General features: G+C 37.6%; 1 protein-coding gene and 1 long non-coding RNA gene across 2 annotated transcripts in view; one reads left to right on the forward strand and one right to left on the reverse strand.

The window, feature by feature from the left end:
• Positions 1–5,698: 5,698 nt before the first annotated feature.
• Positions 5,699–21,619, reverse strand: part of PRRC2C (proline rich coiled-coil 2C) — a 104,361-nt gene continuing 88,440 nt past the window's right edge. Inside the window, exons 31-35 of the mRNA XM_015832023.1 lie at positions 18,613–18,825; positions 16,524–16,624; positions 10,049–10,169; positions 8,857–9,093; positions 5,699–7,351 (exon numbers count right to left, since the gene is read on the reverse strand). Coding sequence (XP_015687509.1) covers positions 7,097–7,351; positions 8,857–9,093; positions 10,049–10,169; positions 16,524–16,624; positions 18,613–18,825 — 927 coding nt within the window. The 3' untranslated portion in view covers positions 5,699–7,096. The remainder of the gene's footprint in view (positions 7,352–8,856; positions 9,094–10,048; positions 10,170–16,523; positions 16,625–18,612; positions 18,826–21,619) is intronic.
• Positions 16,556–21,619, forward strand: part of LOC107302864 — a 55,763-nt gene continuing 50,699 nt past the window's right edge. The window contains exon 1 of the long non-coding RNA XR_001549401.1: positions 16,556–16,571. This is a non-coding gene — a long non-coding RNA (uncharacterized LOC107302864). The remainder of the gene's footprint in view (positions 16,572–21,619) is intronic.

Consider the following 21,619-nt stretch of genomic DNA (forward strand, 5'->3'; position numbering starts at 1 on the left):
AGAAAGTGAAAGTTTTCCTTTTGTTAAGAAGAAAGGAATGCTTCCGCGGCCATTTTCTTGTCACTTTCACTTATAGCAAGCAAAAAATCCCAATAAATCTTCGAGTTAAAGTCACTTTTTAACTAAAATAAAGATCCCCTGTCAGATTCCGTCTGTTTCAAAAGTTACTCACAAGCAGCTACATTGTAACAGCAGTGGCAGCGATGTCTGGCTTCGCTCCGAGGAACGAAAGCACACCGAGCTGCGGAGAAGAGGTCAGGACTCCGGGGGAATTCTCACCTACACCCCCCCAGGATCGCTCCTGGGGGGATTAGGGAACTCAACCCCTATCCCAGCCAAACTCACTTTCTCCCCTTCGCCCGGGGAGAAAGTTCCGAGCCGCAAAACAGCTGATCCGCGCTGTTTTGACGGCTTTGACGCAGTCCCGGGCTGGAGGCTCAGGAAAAAGCCTCCTCCGGCGGCGCCTCGCCACAGGAAGCTCCTATCTGTTCTATTTCTTACCTTCACTTGCTAATATTGTCCACTGTCTCAAAATTCTAAATAGATGATATCAATTAAGAGACATAGTTTCATCCACATTACTGCATTTACTTCCAAAACGAAGTACTGCATTATGTAATGTTTAAAAAAAATATATGGTGAAACTCCCAGAACTGGTTTCATAATAAGAAATCCTTCCTGATTCAGGATTAGCCTATATTAACTGAAAACATCTCTGACTTATGATAGGACAAAACCAACATTATTACACCAGTTTAATCTGCTCCTACCATGACATCCAAGTTAAGGCACATTTACATGATTTAATTATTATTGGTTAATAAGAGTTCTGTTTTTTTCTCCTTGCAGATCAAAATGTAATAGGTTTATGACAATCAGAAAAAAATTCTACTGGATAACTCAGAAAAATAAGTTATTTGTTGCCAAGCCTTCAAATATGCTCGTATCCAGTTGGGCCTTGTATCCAGTTGGACTTTCTCCAAGCTTTCTGCCATCTTTGATCTAGCCATCAACATAATAATTTCATCACTACCATTGTCAAAATCAACAGCTTCTTAGGGTTGTAATCAGAAGGTGAGGGGGATCTGATGTTGTGTCAACCACTGGGAACATTTTTCCATTCTGAAGGTCAGTCTGAGCTTTGACAGAATTATCTCCAGGGTGACATAAAACCCCCAAGATCAGCAGGGTAATTATTTTACTCAGTCCTTGATATTCTCAGAGTTCTGAATTTCCATGAAACCATATTTTTCCTGATACTGGTATGATCTTGATCACAGAAATATAGGAAAGGCCTCTACATCTGGTTATTTAATGCCATTCAGTTGTATGATTTGCTAGGATGAGTGGAGCCAAATATCCATTGGAACAGATTTCTCTATGCTGGGGAGCAACGAAATGCTAAGTAACTCCAGGAAAGGTATAAAATCAGAAATCAGGAGAATTTCCCAGAGATTTCCAGATTTCTATCGCAAACACTCATTTTTATAAGCAAACATTTCAAACTAGTAATCTGTGAAATACAACCCTTAATTGGAGTTCTTGAATCATACTGGACCTCTACCCACTGCTGCACAAAGAACATGGGTTGGCAAAGAGAGAATATATTTTTCTCATCTTCTCTAATAAACTCCGTCACATCAGACCAGATTTACATGTTTATCCAAGATTAGGTTTTGAATGATTGCTCTTTGCTCATTTATTGACATCGGAGTATCTTTAATCAATGTGGACTATCACTGAGGCAACTCAAATTTTCTGTGGTTGTTCTCCTGTCTTCTATAATAAGTTGTTGCCCTGAGAATAACTTCTTTTGCTATTATTCTAATTGTTCTACTCTTTCTATTTCTCTGTTCCTTTTTCAAATATATATTTCAAGGCACTTAGCAGTAATTTTCTAAATTGTACAGGTGGTACACATCCACAGTACAAATAAAATATATTTCTACTGTCTGTGGAAAGCAAATTCAGGTACAATTTTACATTTAATGCAGTTGATGCATTTGCAGATTTACAAGAAGCAGTGTGCTATAGTAGCAGATGGGATCTTCCACTAGACATCATTAGTTCACAAGTACAGATAGCTTGATCATATCTTTCCCTTCATTCAGTCCGTAAAATGGAAAATGAATGTATAGAATGCAGAACACATGCTATACATATGTTACTAATAAACGCTAATAAATTTTGGCATGCCAACCTGGATAGAACTTCATAGCACTGGACACTCTTTGCTTTAGTAAAGTAGCTAAACCCAAGGTCCTTCTGAATTATCTCATTTTCTTCCCCTGCCACACAGGCCAAGCATCAATGCCAGATGATTTTCTACTCAGAAGCCCAGAAGAATGGATTTGAGCTGTCACTGCACACTACCTTTAACACCTCCCTTTTTAGATACCTCTTCCCATTTGTCCTATGGGATCCACAATTTATCTCCTTGTGGTCTTAGAGGATTGCCCTGCAAGTACGTGGTCCACTCTGTAAGATCTCACCAAAGGCTGCCTTGTCCTTGCAATCAGAGTTGTGTGCGATGTCTCTTAGAGAACCAGAACTTTCCCACCAATGTTGAGAACTTATGCCCACATCTCATTAACAAAATCTCTCCAGTCTGCTGCCAAGAAAACCAAAACACGTATGTCCATTCTCACCCGTTGTGGCTCTCAGCTCAAATAGAAGGGAGTAGGATACAGCCTTTGCTAGATAGCTGGGCTGTGCTTTCCAAAGTTCCTGTGCAAGAGGCAATTGACCTATCTGAGCACCAATTGAGGCCTGAGAACTGCATTGTTTACTCCCTCAACACAAAGGATTTAGACTCTTCAGGGCAACGTAGACATTGTGTTCCTTCTGGACCAAAACATTATGCTATTTATTCATCACCCATTTTCTCCAGTTACTTGCAAAATGAAAGTGGTCACCGATTCTCTAAGAACATACCACCCGTGCTTGTTGCTCTGTACCCCATGGAATGGGGTTTGCCACCTTATGTGGAACAACTAGCCCAAATTGATCGAACTCCCACACCTTCTCTGGCAGAGAGTTATCTGACCTTCTCTGACTAATAGACCATGTGCAAAGAACACTGATATTTTATCTTGGACTAAAAAGTCTGAAATGCATCCAATCACTTGCTTAATTTCATTTCATGCTTCGTCCCTTACTATGGGAGCTTGACTTTCTACATCCTGCTGCTTTGGACTGGTTGATCTGAGTGCTTAAGTATCATGGCAGAGATGGATTTGAACATGAGAAGTTCATACAATGCTGCTTCTTGAATTAAGGTTGGTGTGTGGGGTGGGTGTAAAAGTTGTCCCTTATGGTATTTATCAGCTTTATTCCTGGATCCTGTAATTCTATGGTCCAGGCAATTCTAATTTGGTGACTACAATTGGGGCCCATAATTTGGTCACTAAGTGTAGCCATGACTGTGCTCATGATCTGCTGTTTTGCTTTGCAGATCTCTGAAGTTTGTGAATACGAGGATTGGTCACAAAGTTAATTTTTCTTCATTGATAAATTGCATTGTAACTTTGGTTACTAAAGTGGGAAGTTGGTTACTAAAGTGGGAAGTTTAATTAGTTGTAAGGACTTGGACAAATGTATTTGCAGTTATTCAAGAGTACAGATAGTCCTTATTTAGCAACTTCTAAATAAGGACTATCTGTACTCTTGAATAACTGCAAATACATTTGTCCAAGTCCTTACAACTAATTAAATCATGTTTAACTTTCAGCAAACTGAGGTGCTATATTCTGCTTTGTTCTTTTTAGTTTCCAAGTTTTTTATCAAATAAGCATCATGCATGAATACTTTGAAAGGCTTTCTGATTAAAATTTGTCCTTTGACTAAAAGAATATTAGTGCTCAGAAGGGTCTCAATGCAATTTGCAATTCTGTATAATTTAATAGCACGCCCAGCTTGTCAAATGAAATTTAAACAGCTCTCATGACAGATCTATACTGCTCCTCACAATTCCTCAGCTGAAAATACGAAACTGCAGTGACCACCTTTCTGGCAGGCTCATCTACAAGTTCTTGTTGGTTTTCACATGTAGGTTACCTATGGGCCTTCAAGACAACTCCTTTTTTTGCAATGGTTTTCTAGAATTGCACCTGTTATTTGCTAGGAATGTTTATGCTGCAATGAGTTGTGTGTATTTTGAGATATGTCAAGTTGCCCGTTCATTAATTTGCTTACATACAGAAGTCAGATGCAGTGTTTTAGTAGTAGACTCTCACACCTAAATTTCAGACTTAGTTACACCATTGGTTATGTTCCCAAGCGTTTCACAGGGAAATAGAAACTGCTGTAGAAGTACAAATGTTTAATTCAACAAAGCATGTGAATATAATGATCCACTTTCTTTTCCAAACAACCTTATCCACAACCAAGGAACTAGATTATCACAGAGACTGGAATGACAGTGGGCTCTCATGACTGTAGAAGGGAATATTTGATAATGGCCAAAGATCAACTGAGCCAGTTTGGTGTAGTGCAGGGGTAGGCAACCTTGGTTCTTTTATGACTCGTGGACTTCAACTCCCAGAATTCCTGAGCCAGCATGCCTACCCCTGGTGTAGTGGCTAGAAACCAGGAGCATGTGAATTCTAGTCCTGCCTTAGGCACAAAGCCAGCTGGGTGATCTTGGACCAGTCACATTCTCTTGGCCCTAGAAAGAACAAAGCAAACCATTTTTTAAAAAAACATTGCCAAGAAAACTGTAGGGGCTAGTCTAGGCAGTCTTTGAAAATCAGACACGAAAGAATGGAAGGAAAAAAGAGATCAATTAAGTCTGTTAGTGCCAGGAATTTTCAATACATGCTCAGAAGTGCTATCTATCCATATCCAAGTGCATCAAGGTCAACCTCCAACTGTGAACTCATGTGTTGGTTCTGGATGCTATTTTTACTTTTTCTCTGTGCATTATTAGTACAAGTTTGGTCATGAGCTCCAAAGTAGTACTTCTTCATATGCCCTATAACTAAGGACCGGAATACCTAAAAAAAATGTTTACATATATGCCTCCAATGAATTTAAAGTATTCAAGAAGTGCTCTTTTCAAATAGAGCCTTTATGAGGAAGGCCTTGGTGGTAGCACCGACTGGAATCCTGATTGTGCAACTGCTGCTTAAGTGGGTTACATTTTACTACCAAATGAAACACTTTTTGACCTATATTGTCCAGTAAGTGCTTTTGCGCTTTGATTTTTTTTTGACTGCTACTATGCTGATTTATCGTGTTTTAATTTCCCCCCAATTTTAGTTATTATTGGTACTCAGTCCTGGGAACTGGTTGAAAGTTAGAATATAGATTTTTAAAATAAGTAATTGCTTAATTCAATTCAGCTATGTCAAATGAAGTAAAAAAAAGATTGCCTCCCTATGAAGCTATCCTACACAAGAATGGTTGGGTGCATGCCGTGCAGAAATCCTTCTATTTAAGGATAAGGATTAAATGGGATGTTTTCTGTACAAAAGTGCTCTTACAGTATGCTCATGTGCCCACTTTTAAGTTCCCTTTGGAATGCAGCATAATTTTCTCACTTATCACACAAAAGAGTTCTGTGAGTTTCTCCTCTTTGGAATTAGGCTTGTAAGAACAGAACTGATAAAATAGATGGTCTCCCAAAACAAGGATTAAGTCTATAACTCCTAGGGACCAATTTAAGTACAAAACATGACCCAATATTTTATGTAGAGAATATTTTATTAGTTTCTGTAATCAAACCCATGTAAATAAGACCTTACATATTTAATACAGTGCGTTACCCCTGTACAAATGAAAAAAAAGTTTAAACTTTTCTAGACCAATATGGCTGTTAATTTCTGTACAATGCCAACTCACAGCACAAGTGGATATCTTTCTCCAAGGCTGACATCACAGTTAAATTTCCAAAAAAAAATGCAAATTATAATATTTATATAAAAAAGATAACCAACAGCATTTCACTAGGCATCAATAGCAGCAACAGACTTTTCCAGATTTTGCCATCATCTGAACAAAATTATACACATTACACTTTTTTTTTTAATTCGTTCTTTGTTCCAGAAAGGTGTTGGAAAAATTGTCAGGGAAAATAGTTCGGTATGATGTGCCATGTGGGGGCCCTCCAATTGTCTTGAAAAGTCTGAATAACTTCATTATACAGCTCTGCTATAGCACAGTCACAACTACATATTGTAAGCAGGAATGAGATATTTTACATTCACAGAAGTTATCGTACAGTACTTTTCCTACAGCTATACTACTAAAGGATACAATTAAGAAGGCATTATTAGACTTAATTCTATTTTCCAGCACAATGAGCAGAAAGAAAGAGTGGTGCAGTTCTGATATAAATATCTGGTTTTTGTGGCCCAAAATCAAATGCTTGTTGCTTTATGCTCACATGAATTGAAGCATTTTAAGGCCAAATGCTTTCTTCTCAAGCACTGTCTAGTTCTAGCTCAATGTAACTGGCAATATAAAAGGGAGCCTCCCAAATCTGCCCTTCTGATATTATATTAACATGGAGAAGCAATTAACATTTTTTTCAGTTAAATTCAGCACCATAATCAAACTATAGTAGCAGCCACCTCCTGCCTTTCTTGGAAATCTGACATCAAACATTTACAAAATGAAATGGTGTGTAATGGGAAGTAGGGAGAAAGTGGGGGTGATTAAGCTGCTCTTTATGACTTTATTCATGGTCATAAATTCTCCTGCTCCATTCTGAAAGAACATCTCATTTGGACATGAAAAGCACAAAATCAAACCCAGTGTTCCATCCAGCGTGGTCTTCTCCGATCTGCCCATCTTCTCTAAATAAATCAGCAGCAAAAAGGAGAATGTTTACCTTTGGCTAATAAAATGCCTCAGGAGCATTATTTAGTTTTGCACCATTGAAAAAGCAGACAGGTGCTTCAATTCTGATTGATCACATTCATTCATGCAATGGCATACAAAATGTCCCATAGAAAAGTCCCACGATTCCAGATCATTAGCACTCATAGCTGATCACATCTGTCTCTGTTTTTGCTACTCATAGCTTTGAACAGGTATGCCTTGCCCTTTGTTCAGCTGTCATTTCGCTCTTCATATTGGTATGTAGACACATCATTTATGATTTTGTTTCTTCTGTCTTGATGGCTTGAGGTTTGATTGGACCAGTTCTAATAGGCTTGGGTGCTGTTGTAGCATTCTGTTTCTCTTCTACTTTGTCTTGACAGATTCCAGAGGTGGAATCTGTTACTGCCTCTGGAGCTTTATTCCCATTGTCACCCACTTTCTGTATTTTGCCTCCAGGTGGCTTGCTCTGCTGCTGCTCAGAGAAAAATCTCTGCGTTGACTGAATGACTTCTGCTCTCTGCTTGGCCTTAATAAAAAAGGATTGTGACATTAAACAAAGTAGTCCAAAACAACCATAGGTACGTATTCTGCTCATTAAGTTTTTTTTTAAAAAATCCCAGTAATACTTTTCAAAAACGGAATCTAGTATCACCCTGCTATAATAATGGACCAATCTTGGGAATTTCTTTTATATGCTTATGATAGTTGCCTTTCATTCTATGGACTTCAACTCTTATTGATATTTCCCTTATATCTAAATTCTACTATAAGCACTATAAGAATTAAGAGGTTCAGTCATGATTTTGAATACTGTTATCACAAATAGCAATTTAAATTACCAGACAAGATATATAATATTAAGCAGTTTTCATACAGTTTGAAAATAGCAATTTTATTGCACAGTGACTAGATATTTATCACAGACAGTCAAGTTGATACTTCCTTCAAATGTTTCCCTCCTTGGATACTGTAAACTCATCAAGATAAGGACAGCAAGACTACTCAAAGAGACATCTATTTATAAGCCACGCTCTGAAATAAGTATTTGAAGTTTTGTTTGTCTGAAATTATCTAACACAAAACGTGCAGAAAATATACTTAAGGGCTCTTTTGTGGTCTCAGAATAGGTGGGGTAAAGAAAATTAGCTTACAGCTTGTGTGTGTAGTGTTAAGAGGCACAATAGGCCATAATATGCCTCTAACTTTTTATACCTGAAACCCCTCCCAAAATGGGCCCTTGAGAAACTTGCCTGGTACAAAATGTATATCCTTTTTCTTGTTTAGCCAACTAGCACATTTATGATACTGGTTCTAAATAACTGTATTTATTCTAGTTTTATTAATCTAATATTCATTTGTTCTTTTTACTAACTTAATACGCAATTCTATGCTTTTCCCTGGGAACCAATGTGTTTTGAAAACAGAATAGCACATATATGTTAATTAAAAGTTACTTAAGATTAATTTATATACCCACCAGCTGGGGCTTGAACAAAACAGAGTAACATGAAGATTTTATCAATGTGTGGATAAATCAAAGTGGTTTCACTTTTTTCAGATTAACACTTTCTTTCATGAATGAAAATAATGGAAAAGATTAACAAGTGATACCATCACTTGCAACCACATAGGTTCATTGTTTTTAGATTCTTTCTGCTTTTATGACATCCCCACATGGACTTTACAAGACAGCTCAAATTAGGGAAAAAGGTTTCATTGAAAAGAGTCTCCAAGTGCTTTTCTACCAATTTTATGGAGTGAAATGCAGCTATGGGTGGGTTTGCTTGGTTTTAGACTTGAAAAAAGAGAAAAACACAGAGAATGAATACAATTGACCAGGTCTTAGACTGCATTACAAATAAGTAGGTGAACTAAAGCTATTGCTGGAAGCTTAGTGATGGGTTCTGCTGTTTCTATTTGGCCACTTCAGAGAGGGAGATCTGCATCTTAAACAAAGAATAGTATCTCGCCTTGTAAGTTGTTAAGACTGTTACTGTGGTTAACACAGCATGGCCATCCAAAAATACTAACCTTTACGTCTTGTTCAGCCTTCATCGCAGCCTGGGCCTGATTGCCTCTGACTCCAGAGAATGATCCACAAGGAACCCTCGCCACATGTGGCAATCGAGGGTGGCTCAAAAGACCTGTGGTCATCTGAGGTGGCATCTGACTAGCCAGTGCCACTGGCGGCCTCTGAACGGGTGCTGGGAAGGTGTTAGTATGTGGGGCTCTTACCAATGGAGGGACCAGGTTAGGCTGAGAGAGGATCTAAGTGGGGGAAAAAAACAACAACAAAAAAGAGAGACATTTAGCTGTTAGCAAACTGCCAACCTGATCATATGGTGGCTTTTCTGCAGGGAGCATGCCTCTGTTATTTAACAGTGCCAAGTAGTGGGTTCACTTTTTCTGTTGAGATTGGCTGTGTTTGGAAAATTCAACGTGGGAAAATCTTAAGGATACTGTGCTTAAAAACTGTAGTAGCACATCAAGGACCAAGAGGGGAAAACAGAAGGGCCTCCTCAAATATATCAAAGATGCAGGAACTGTTAGAACGTAGATTTATGCCTCTAGGCAATATCCAGCAGCTGCAAATTTTATATGCAATATCCAAGGCAGTCTCAAGTCAAAAGTATACACCTCATCTCTCCCTATTAGAAGCTTTACAGCATTTGCATTCTTTTAAAGAGGGATTGGTGTGGGTTTTTTCCCTACCAACTATAGCTATTTTAGAAATCTACTTTACAGCTGCATTTCATGTAAGTGACTAAGGGCAAAACAATCACTATGAGTTTCTGTACAATCTGAGTGAAATGGTGGAAGTTATGCAAAGAGACCTTTGCCCTCTGATAATTCCCATTCTTTCTGCACAGGAGACATTCTAAGTATATTACATAGTAAACAGTTGCTGGAGACATGAAGCCCTTCTCTGGCAGGCTACTTTGTCTTTCTCTCTTCAAACGATTAACCTTGGATTATAATGAGAGCCATGTGGGGAAGTCTGTGGTCATCCATTTGCTGTCCAATTTCTCAACTTCACTGAGCATAGATACAGCTGAAACAAAATACTTTCCTCCAGATACTAAAACACTCATATTAATTGTAATTATGGAAAGCATACTGAATAAAGTATCTGACTTATTTCAGGATCCAGGAAGTCTTAATTCAAAACAAAATCAAGCTGCTGAATATCCCATTCCACTGCAGAAAACCAGCTGCTGCCCACCTGTGGTGCAAATTGAGGACGAAATGGTTGAGTCATTCTCACAGCTGCTGATTGAAATTGCTTCTGGTAAATAATGGTGTTCATTTTATTGGTCTGACTATTTGGACTTGTAGAGACAGCCCTTGAAGAGAAAATACATTGTTAGTTAATACATTATAAATGACACCAATTCTTGTAATGTTCATATTTCTACCTTATCCAGAGGAAAAATATGCATTAAGTAAATGATAGTTTCAGATTATGGAACAAAATGTGCATTAACAGTATAGTCTGCATCACCATGAGATTCATATAAAATCGCATTTAATGCTTTTAGCCACATAATGAGAATAATAAAGCGTTGGTAATTCTTTTGGATTACAATGAATTCTGAATTCTTGTATATCTTCCAACTAATGAAAGTTTTGTTTCTTTATGTTAGTCTACTGATGCTCAATAGAAGCAGAGTACTTGATGTTCATTGTATTTCTAAATGGTACAATTGGTCTTTTGAACAATTAAGTTATTGACTAAAGGAAGACAATCTAGACTTAAGGGAATGTACCCTGAAATCAACCCATATCTTTGAAAAATTCTCAATACAACAAAAGGCCTTGAGAGTGTATTACTATACATTTCTAATTTTCTCTTGGCAGTGTGATCTCTTCTAGAAAACAACTTTCTGTATGATACTGCTAACTTAACTTCATAAAATTCCACAACTGCTTAGAACATTAATGACTAGCCCTAAATACTGTTATTTTAAAATATTAAGAACTCTTAATCCAGCCAGTACATATATTTGACAATGGGTTTTATTCTAACCAATATATAAAATCTAGTAATCTCTGCACTGTATATCACCCTGATCCTATCCAAACGCTTTCATTATTTAACTCAGCATCCTTTTAAAATACAATTCTTCAGGTAACAATGGCCAGAATCTAATGCACTGTAAATCCAACAAAAATTTTCCTGATAGCCCTACCAGACAGCTGTTTTCGTAATTTAAAATTTATATCAAAAAGTAGTTTGCAATATGGCATGATGGTCAATAGTTGAAAGAAGAATTATTCTACAAGATCAATCTTCTCCTCCTCATAGGGCAGGGGTCCCCAACCCCCGGTCCGTGGATCAGTACCGGGCCGCGGCATGCCAGCAACTGGTTCGCACAACAAGGAAAGCCCCATCCACAGGATGCAGGCAGCATATAAAACCACACCCCCTCCGGTCCGTGGAAAAACCGCCCTCCACCTAACCAGTCCCTGGTGCCCAGAAGATTGGGGACTTCTGTCATAGGGATGTAAGAAGATCTTGGGAAGCCAGTTTCCTACTTCTTGCACTTCCTTTGTCTGTCTTTCAAGGAAGCAATATATTCCAAAAATGTTGGCAAGACACTTGTCTTTTTTAGTTTTCAAAGAGTGGCTTTTCCATTTTTACTTGTTGATAGGCTTCTGTAAAACTTAGAGGGACTTCCAGTTTTGTGCAGTAGCACAGCAGCCGAAGGATCCCGGGGCTCCACTCCCTACAGCTGATTTCTATCTGCCGGGGGACCCTAAATGGGCCAGAAGTTGCCCCGTAGAGGCAACACAGAAGTCCCGCTGATTGCAGAGAGACAGTGGTCGATCCGATCAGTTTGGGAAAAGCCCTCCAGAAACTGGCAGGAGAAGAGGCTAGCTCAACTTCCGAGTCTAGCCCAAGATACAAGCAACCGAAATCCAAAAATATTCCTTTAAGCTGACTGTAAACAATGTGTTTGGAACTAGTTAAGAACAGCGATTTTTTCTCTTCTATTTGGAAACTGATTTCCTGGGGAAAAAACCCCCAAGAAGCAAAAGCTTCTGAAAGTGAGAAGGAGGGGGACTTCTGCCCCACCCTCCTGCAGACGGAAGTGGCGAATTAAACCTTTCAGGGGGAATAGAATCCAAACAACAATAATCTCAAACCACGAGGAAATTAAACATAACCTTGAAAACATAAATGAACATATCTCCAATTTAACTTTACAACATAAAAATTCTCAGAAAATAAAAATAGAGAGTGAGCAAACAGACAACTGATTACGAGACAGAGGAGAGAGATTTCAAGATGGAATTTAACAATACTAGAAAATATGACTTAACCCAGATGGAAAAAAATGACAGGGAATTCTGGACATGGAAAAGACAAACTACATTTTAAGATTACAAAATAAGTTTGAGGACAAGAACAAAGATTTGGTAAAATGGATTTTGCCAGGAGAATTACGAGATTTTGGGAGAAAAAATAATAAATAAAATAAAAAAAGACTAAAAGGAAAAGATTTTCAATGAATATGAAGGGGCGAAATCTTCCTATAAAAACTTCTTACCTGTTTTGCCTTTTGTGCCTGCAACAACATTTATAAGATTATTGGAAGACTCTTTGACTCAGCAAAGCATATTGAACAGAAAAGATGTTGGGCAAAAAAAAAGGGCTAAAGTGAGAATCAAGAAATTAGATGATGGGAATTACCAGACGGAGTATTTAAAAATTAAACATTTGTTTGAATATGGTTAAAGAAATAGAAAGATTGTCAGACCCAAAACTCCTCATCTGCTATCTCAGTGGTGGCGAACCTATGGCACGGGTGCCAGAGGCGGCACTCAGAGCCTTTTCTGTGGGCACGTGCGCCGTCGCCCCAGTCCTAGGCCTTCAGCTGGGTTTTATAAAACCTTTTCGCTTGAGGCCTCTGCCGCTGTGTGCCAAAAAAAAAAAAAGGTTCAATAAGTCAATTTCAACTTCTCGTGGGAAAAAAAAAGATCTTGCAAAGTTGGAATTGATTGATTAAACTTTTTAGTCCCACCCAGTCTGCCGTTATCACTGCAGCCACGCCCATCCAATTGGCCACACCCACCCAATTGGCCATGCCCACCCAGCCAATGGGCCACACCCACCTGGAACTCGACGATGCATAAGTGGGTTTTGGGTTGCAGTTTGGGCACTCAGTCTCTAAAAGGTTTGCCATCACTGTGCTATCTCCTTTCTTCTATCCTTTTGGGGCCTGCCATTCTTGTTGGGGGAGGGGGTGCATGGGGGATTCATAGTGTTAACTTTCACTTTCTCCTTTCTTTGTCTGGCCTCCTTTTTTTGAGAATGGAATGTGTCTCTTTATCTGTGAGATAGTTACAAGGAAACGAAAGCTGGAGAAGACCTTGAGATGTGGTCTACTGTGCCAGTTAACTGCACACCAGGCCACCTGTGGATTGGCTGGATTTCAAATGGACATTATGACTTTGGTGCGAGGGGTCATATTGCTTGCTTAATTATATCATTCATATGGGCTTTTCTTCAGATCTCTCCTTGAATTCCCTGCTATCACTAGTCCCTAATAAAAGTTTCCTTTTGAGACAATGCCTGTTTCAAGAGTTCTGCTTTCTTGGGTGATTAGTTGAAGTGGGACTTAATAAAGATTTTGAATATAAATGAAGATTAGTTTAAGAGGGACGAGCCCCCAAAGTAATATACTGTAGTATGCCTTCTTTCGTGTTTGGGGTTGTTTTTTTTTTGGGCATGAGAAATATAAAAATGTTTTCTTTGTTTTGTCTTTTTTTTCTTTTTGCTCTTATTTTCCTTTAAGATACGAGACATGTAAATATGTGATGGCTTGTATGAGAAAAAAGATTTAAATACTTAAGTGTAACTAATTTTGAGAAAATCTTAACCAGTAAGAATGTTTTGAATACTGTGGGGAAAACAAATTTAAATAAGAATGTAAACAGGATGTATGATGAGGCAATCAAGATGATCAATGAATTTGTTTGTACTTATTGTGATGATTTATATTTTTTCTTTTTTCTCCCTATTTTTCTTTCTTTGTGTTTAGTTTGCATTTGTTTTTACTATTGTAATAAAAACTTTCAATAAGAAAAAAAAAGATGATCAATGAAAAGAAGCTTTATATTTGCAGAAACACGAGAAAAATGTTTATATTAATTATCATTTATTTAAATAAGAACTATATTAATTTAAGATTGGCTAAAGAGAATATTATTGGAAGAAGAGGAAATCAAGTTATTATATGGACTATAGAATTACAGAAATTGTTACTGATTGTTTTTTAAATACTAACCCAGATAACACGATGTTTACCAAATATTAAGGTGTATGTTAAAAATCAATAAAACATATTTTTTTAAAAAAATCCTTAGAGCTTAGCATAACACAAGGGCTAACAAAATTGTCCGTATCGTTCCTTAAGCATAGACAATAAAAAGCCCTAAATAAGAGATGCTCAATAATTGTTTCATCTATGTAATATTTGAAATTCAACCAAAATCTCTTATAATGACTACAGGTAGTCTTTAACCTACGACCACAACTGAGCTCAGAATTTCTGTTGCTAAGCCAAATATCTGTTAAATAAATTTTGCCCCATTTATGATCTTTCTTGTCACGGTTGTTAAGTGAATCACTGGAGTTATTAAGTTAGTAACACGGTTGTTAAGTGAGTATGACTTTCCCACTGACTTTGTTTATTAGAAGGTTGCAAAAGGTGATCACATGACCCTGGGACACTGCAACCTTCCATTTTATTGAATGACTTGTGATCCTAACACCATGTAATTTTATACACCTTGATCATATTCATGTTCTACATCCAGATGCCTTTTTTTAAGTTGGAATCTCAAAAGTCCTGTTCTTTTCTCATAATACAGGGCCCCAATAATTTTGGTTGCCCTTTTCAGTTCTACTGTATTTTTCTTCAAATGTGGCAATCAGAAATTCATTCAGTATTTAACTGAAATTTACCACACCTTTGTGTAATGGCATTAGAATGTTGACAGCTTTATTTTCAATACCCCTCCTAATAATCTCTAGGTGTCATTTTTGCAACTACTGTACACTTGAGTTAACATCTTCACTGAGTTTTCCCATTAGTGTCAGATTCCACCAATGCAGGTGGAACTGAGCTTGCCATTTGGCTGACCAAAGAGATTGTTTTGGACCTCTTCACTCTCACTTTTGTTTTCTACCACATTAAGTCAAGAAAATTTCTGAACAATGTAAAAAGCACAAGTACCAATGCAGATCCTTGAGAGATTCCACTCATTTCTCTCCACTAAGAAGAGCATTGCTCACTTATTCCAACTACAGGTTGTCCTCAACGTATGACCACAATTGAGCCCAAAATTTATGTTGCTAAATGTGACATTTGTTAAGTGAGTTTTGCCCCATTTTAAAACTTTTCTTGCCACGCTTGTTAAGTGAATCACTGCAGTTGTTAAATTAGTAACATGGTTAGTAAGTGAATCTGGTTTCCTCATTGACTTTGCTTGTCAGAAGTTCGCAAAAGGGGATCCCATGATATCAGGACATTGCAACTGTCATAAAAGTGAGTCACTTTTCAAGCATCCAAATGCAAATCACTTAACCGTGGGGATGCTGCAATTGTTGTGTGAAAAAGAGTCATAAGTCACTTTTTTCAGTGCTGTTGTAAGTTGTAACAGTCACTAAATGAACTGTTATAAGTCGAGGAGTACCTGTATTTACTTTTTTGAAATCAGTTTGCAACCCACAAAATAACAGATCATCTTCTCCCATGCCTACTAAGTATATTCAACAGCTTTTGAAGAAAAATGTTATTTTTTTAAAATGATCAAATATACAAACCTGACAGGATAGTTTTGATCGATGTGCCTATTTACATTCCTAAAATGCCCAGAAAGTTGATGAGGCAAAATTTGCTGAAAAAGGGCTTATTCCTTTATGTCCTTTTTTTTTCATTACCACTTATATCTATCTGCACACAACAGATGTTAGGATGACTGGCCTATACTTTCCTGTGACTCTTTAAAAAATGACATCGTATTGACTATCTTCTAGTTTTGAGTACTGAAGTCAATATGAAGGACAAATTACATAGTTTTGCTACAAGTTCAGCATTCTCTCATTTGAGTTCCTTAAGTACTCCTGGGTTGATGCCCTCAGAACCCTATGATGTGTGGTTACATAATCTCTCAAGATGCCCTAAAATACCTTTATTATCTCAATTTGCCTCCCTGAAAGAGTTAATCTAAGCTCAAAGAGCTCACTTACCATTTTAATAATAAAGACAGTAGGTTAAAAAAAACTAATTCAATTTCTTTGCACTCTATATGTTATTTTTATTCCTCTATCAGTCCACTTGCTTTCCTGTCCAGTTCTGTGCTTTGAATATGATTAAAGAAGTTTTTGCCTTCTGCTTCTGAAATTCTTTTTCGGCCCTATGCTAGTTAGGATTTCTGGGAGTTCCTTTTATCCCTGGAGGACATGGGGAAAGTTATGTTAAAAGTAATTTGCATTAACCATAATCTTATCAACAAATAAAGTCAAATATTTCTCTGAATTATCACCCTTATTCACTCAGAATTCTTGTATTTCCATTTCTGTTATCAAAATGGCACTGCTATATTAAAGTTTAATTCAGTACTAAATTTCCCCTCTTTTCTCTCAATCACAATCTATACAGTTGACTTGTTTGAAAACACTTGTTTACCGGAAGGGGCTAGCAGTTGGGGTGGTGCTTCGTCCAGAAACTGGAGGTGTGCCTGGCTTATCAATGCCACTTCCAAAAGCCTTCAAATCCATTTCCGACATCTGAAGAAAAACAGGAAGGTTATTTACAGTACAAAATAAAATACTGATAGGTTTATCAGGTCATGCTCATTTAACTAGAGGAAGTTTATTAAGTCCTTCACTAAAATGGCAATAAAAATTGATGTACGTCCTTACTTAAGCATTTCTTAACAAAGTAGTAGATCATTTTATTTAGATACATCAGGTTGTTATCCCAGATGCACACAGCTCAAATGAAAAAGCGGGGTAAACCAAACAAGAGATCACTCTTAAGTTATCCATTCAAAAATGATTTTGCAGGAATGCAGTTTGAGAGAAAATAAGCAACAGCAAATTTTACTATGTGTGCAAGCCAACTTGGAATACAACAATGATAGATAATGAATAATAACAATGATCGAATTAGTTTAGACTTAATAAGCAGTTAATGTATTATACTTTAATTCCCAGTGACTGTTTCAACGTTGGTTATTCCCACCCCTGCGCTTTCCTAAAAAAGTAAGAATCAAATGCACATTTCCATCTATATCTTCAAATACATGGGCTGGAAACAAGAAAAAAAAGAGTAAATATACATGCAAAGTTCCTTTTCTGGGAATAACATTAAGACAAAAAGAAATAATTATAAATCATCTTTTGCATATAGTAAATTTCCTTGTATTCACCCTATTAAACCATACAAAGAATATCAGGACTTATACATTCCTGACATAACCCACTCAAAAGTGAACTGTTTTAACTCTTATTCTTGAAAAGAATTTAGAATGTTTCATTCTCTTCACTATAATCTATCAACTTAGAATAGCTCAATTTTGGCTATGTAGTGTCTGTAATAGGCTACTATGGAATTCATTAGACACACCAGGGGCTACGTGCCATAATTCAGGGTGGATAATAATTGATTTTTAAAAAATAAAATAAAAAAAAAATCAAGATTTTTTTTTTTACATTTTTGGTAAACTCATTCAATGAATCCAAGCTTTGCAAGCTGAGATAACATGCACTGCACTGATGCATTCACACAATTTCACAGTAACCATGAGATAAATCATAAAACAAAGTTCAGGAATATTCTTTTATCTCATTGTTTTGCAAATCTATGTACACTACAAACTATATGATTGTTTGAAGAAAAATGCATCTGTACCAGGCTCTAAGTGTTTTAATTAAATAAAAAAATTGAGTAGTTCTCCAACTGTTGTGTTTCCCTCGTCTTATATTATTTTTACCTCCAAGAGGAATTAGGTCTTATTTTGGGGGGATGTTATATATTTTTTGTGACACCCGCCTGGCCTCGCGGTGGCGGCACCAACAGCCCCATCCTGCAGGCACCCACAAGGCTGCCAGCCCACTTCTGCTGCGCCACTGCTGCAACGAGGCAGATGGAGGAGGGGGTGGAGTTGCCAAGGAAGGAGAAGGCATTGAGAAGCCATGCCTTGGGGCTGCTTAATAAAAAGGGAAGGTGTGGGCGGTGCTGGTTGCTGAAGGCAAAGTACTTCATGGGATCATGTTCTGTTGGTATTGCCGGTGACTAATTCCTTGTTTTGCATTGTGTTTCGTGTGGACAATTTCCTCCATTTGGATTGTGTTTTGTTGCTTTTGTTTTTGGACCATTTGGCAGGTTTGTTACCAATATTAAAAGGGGTTTTCTTTTGAGTCTCCAGCCTATTTCTCAAAAGGGGATTTGTCCTTGTGCATTTAACAAAGACAGCTATAGGCTGGGACAGAACATTGGGAATTAAAATATGATACATTATCTGCTTATTAATTCTAAATCAATTCAATCATTGTTAGTGTTCATTATCTACTATCAGTGTAGTTCCCATACTATGTGCTGCAGTTTCCTGGATATTGTAGCAAGCTGCAGGGATATTTTACTATATAATGGAACTGTGAGTTTGTTGCAGCACCCTAATGCAGAGTTTGGGAACTGCTAGAGTGCTGTGAACCAATAAAAGTTTGGGAACCTCTGTGCTATCATATGGCAAGATTAACATGAACATCTTTACCTTCCCAGTTATAATGCTGTGCTGAGTTCCAGCTGGAATTAGTCCTCTGAAAGGCTGACCTACTTGTGTTGGCCGACTCAGGCTTTGAGCCTGAGGTTGTGGTGGAGTGTGCTGTAACGGAGGTTGAAGGGATTGTGGAAGAGCAATTAAAGGCTGGCCTGCTGATCCAAAGTTGGGCAAAGAAAGTTGTGATCCTGGTATAGGTACTGTCACCTGGAATAAAATGACAATATGTTAGACAAGCAGAAAGCTTATTAACTGCATTAAAACAAAACTGTCATTTTTGAACATGACAAGAAAATATCCATATGTACATAATACTGTTAATATATCCTGCAACTATTTTTTATGAATCACAGAAGAAAAAATATTTGTATTTCTATTCTTTAAGGTTGCAGAGAAAACTTTGAAATTAAATAGACATTAACAATTTTTCAGACAAGGTGGATCATGCTAATTACAAATGAAATTGTTCCATTACTCCCCCATATTATACTTAATCCCTTCTATGTTTGTGATTCCTGTAAACATACATATTTTGGAAATAGGATGTCAGTTTATTAGTTGCAAATGTGCTTTGGAAATTCTGAACTTGCAAAATCAGGGCAATCTTATTTACTACTGATAAAGGAGAATATTTGTAGCTGAGGGCTGAAATGAGAGTTCCTTGGTGCTTTCTGAGCTTGGTTGTTTTCTTGCAAATGTTTCATTACCCAAACTAGAAACTAGCACTGAAAATATTACCTAGTTTGGGTAATGAAATGTCTGCAAGAAAACAACCAAACTCAAAAGATCATGAAGGATCCCTCAATTGTATTTATTTATATATATTTTTAAAAGGCTAGTAATAAATAACCAATTAGAATCTATTCTAATCTATTAAAATATTAAAAAAATGAAAAAGTGATCATTAACAAAAATTACACATACACAAAGCTAAGACATTAAATAAATAGAGCAATTGGATGATACTACATCAATGGCCATCGATCACTCCAAGTCAAAGGCATCCAGTGAAAGGCATCTGAAAAAGAATTGTGCCTGCATGCTCAGGTGAGAGAAAGGATTCTTCAATCCTTGATCTTGAGCCAGCATTGGGAAATGTGCTCAGAAGTCAGTGCATCATTTACATCAATTCCAGGTTATATTCTAGTTGCAATATTTTGAACTAATGGAAATTTACAAGGTTGCTCCATATTTAATATAAAAAGGATGCTATGTTTATTGCATTAAAGAGCCTCTGACTCCATAATAAGTGCTTTTTCTGTTGAGGAGGACTTGCTATTGGCATACCAGCCTGAGTTAATGACATGTCACTGAAACTGTATATGCTAGAAACTAGATTGGGCTTAATTTCATACTGTAAACTTAATTCTGATGGGGAGGTAGACCCTTTCCAAGAGGAAGCTTCTTTACTTCAGGCTTGTATTAGAAACTGGTTCAGCATTTCCATTATTTTGTTTGAATTAAATGAAAATGGAAAAAATATGTGTCATGTTACTCTCAATTCTTGTTTGTGTTAAATAGCATAGGAGAAAAAATTGAGTCCCATGCCTTACCATATACCAACAGTATTTCCATCTAACCCATTCTAGTATGATTGGAATTATTAAGGAGCAAATACTAATTTCTGACTATTGCTCCAGGCAGACACTATGATTGTTTGATACCAGGAGATGACCAGGAGAATTTTCAGGATTCCTATTCTCTTTCATAAATATCTCTCTAGATGAAGTAGCAATTATATGCTCCACAATTCTGCCTCAAAAGAAAGTAATTAATTGGCAACTGGCCAACTATTGGAGAAACAACTGGATTCAGTGGATGGCTGGGCTAATACCTCCTTTAAAGTACTGAAGAACATTCCTTTGTATTGCCAGGTTTTAATACTTGCCACAATCTATTCATATTGTTCTTGTTATTTGCCTTCAGATCCATCTTGGCTCCTGGAGACTACATAAGGCAAGTCCACGTAGTTTTCTCAGTAATATTTTTAGAAATGGTTTCTCAATACGTTATTTCTAAGGTTGAGAGTGACTACCCTAAAACAGTTGCTGTCATGCCTAAGGGAGGACTAGGTTTTCCCTTTTCTAGACCAGAAGCTTAATCAAACTGGTTCTCATTCATTATTTGGATTTTAATCATTCAAACATATCAAAAAAAGTTTTTCTCCGAATTATCTTAAATATTATCAAACTGAATATGGTCTCTAAATCAGGGGTTCCCAACCCCTGGTCCGTGGACCAGTACCGGGCCACAGCATGCCAGCAACCGGTTTGCACAAATGAGCAAAGCCCCATCCGCAGGATGCAGGCAACACACAAAATCACGCCCCCTCCGGTCTGCAGAAAAACCGGTCCCTGGTGCCCAAAAGGTTGGGGACCTCTGCTCTAAATCATTTTAAATCTGAACAGTTTGGAAATTGGAAAGCACTATAGCAACACAAGAGCAGCAAAGCACTTTTCTTCTGCATCATTTCACTTGTATTGTGCTAGCATTACTAATACATTCTCAGTAACTGTCAGGTCCCTACCGGAACACTGCCATTCTGAGGGGAGGGGGAAGTGCTGCTTGGGGATTGAAGATGTTTCTATCTTGTTTCTGCTTTCGCTTTGATGTATCTGCATGGGAATTGGAGAGGGGGGAATGAGCCCTCAGGGCCATCTGACTTGACTCCTTTCCAGCCAGCTCCTGCCTGTAACCAAGGTCAAGGCGCCAGAGACCAACTTGTTATCACCTTTTTGGCTTGGAATTCTCACAACTTCATGCCAGATGAACTGGGGCCATGGGGTGGGGTTGGACAATGGGAAATTAACCTAATGTTAGCGTGCAAGAACTTCAGATTGCGCCCGACCTCTCTGCAATCACTTTCTCTCAGTAAAAGATGCTTTTGAAATAACAATGTTTCAAGAGTCATGCTTTCCTAGGGAGATCGCTGAGGCAGAACCTTACAAGTAACTACTTTCTGTTGGTAACAAATGTCTAGCTCATGAGAGCTGCTTTTAGC

The sequence above is a fragment of the Protobothrops mucrosquamatus genome, unplaced genomic scaffold, assembly GCF_001527695.2.
Source record: "Protobothrops mucrosquamatus isolate PMUCROS unplaced genomic scaffold, P.Mucros_1.0 scaffold_294, whole genome shotgun sequence".
Lineage (NCBI taxonomy): Eukaryota > Metazoa > Chordata > Lepidosauria > Squamata > Viperidae > Protobothrops > Protobothrops mucrosquamatus.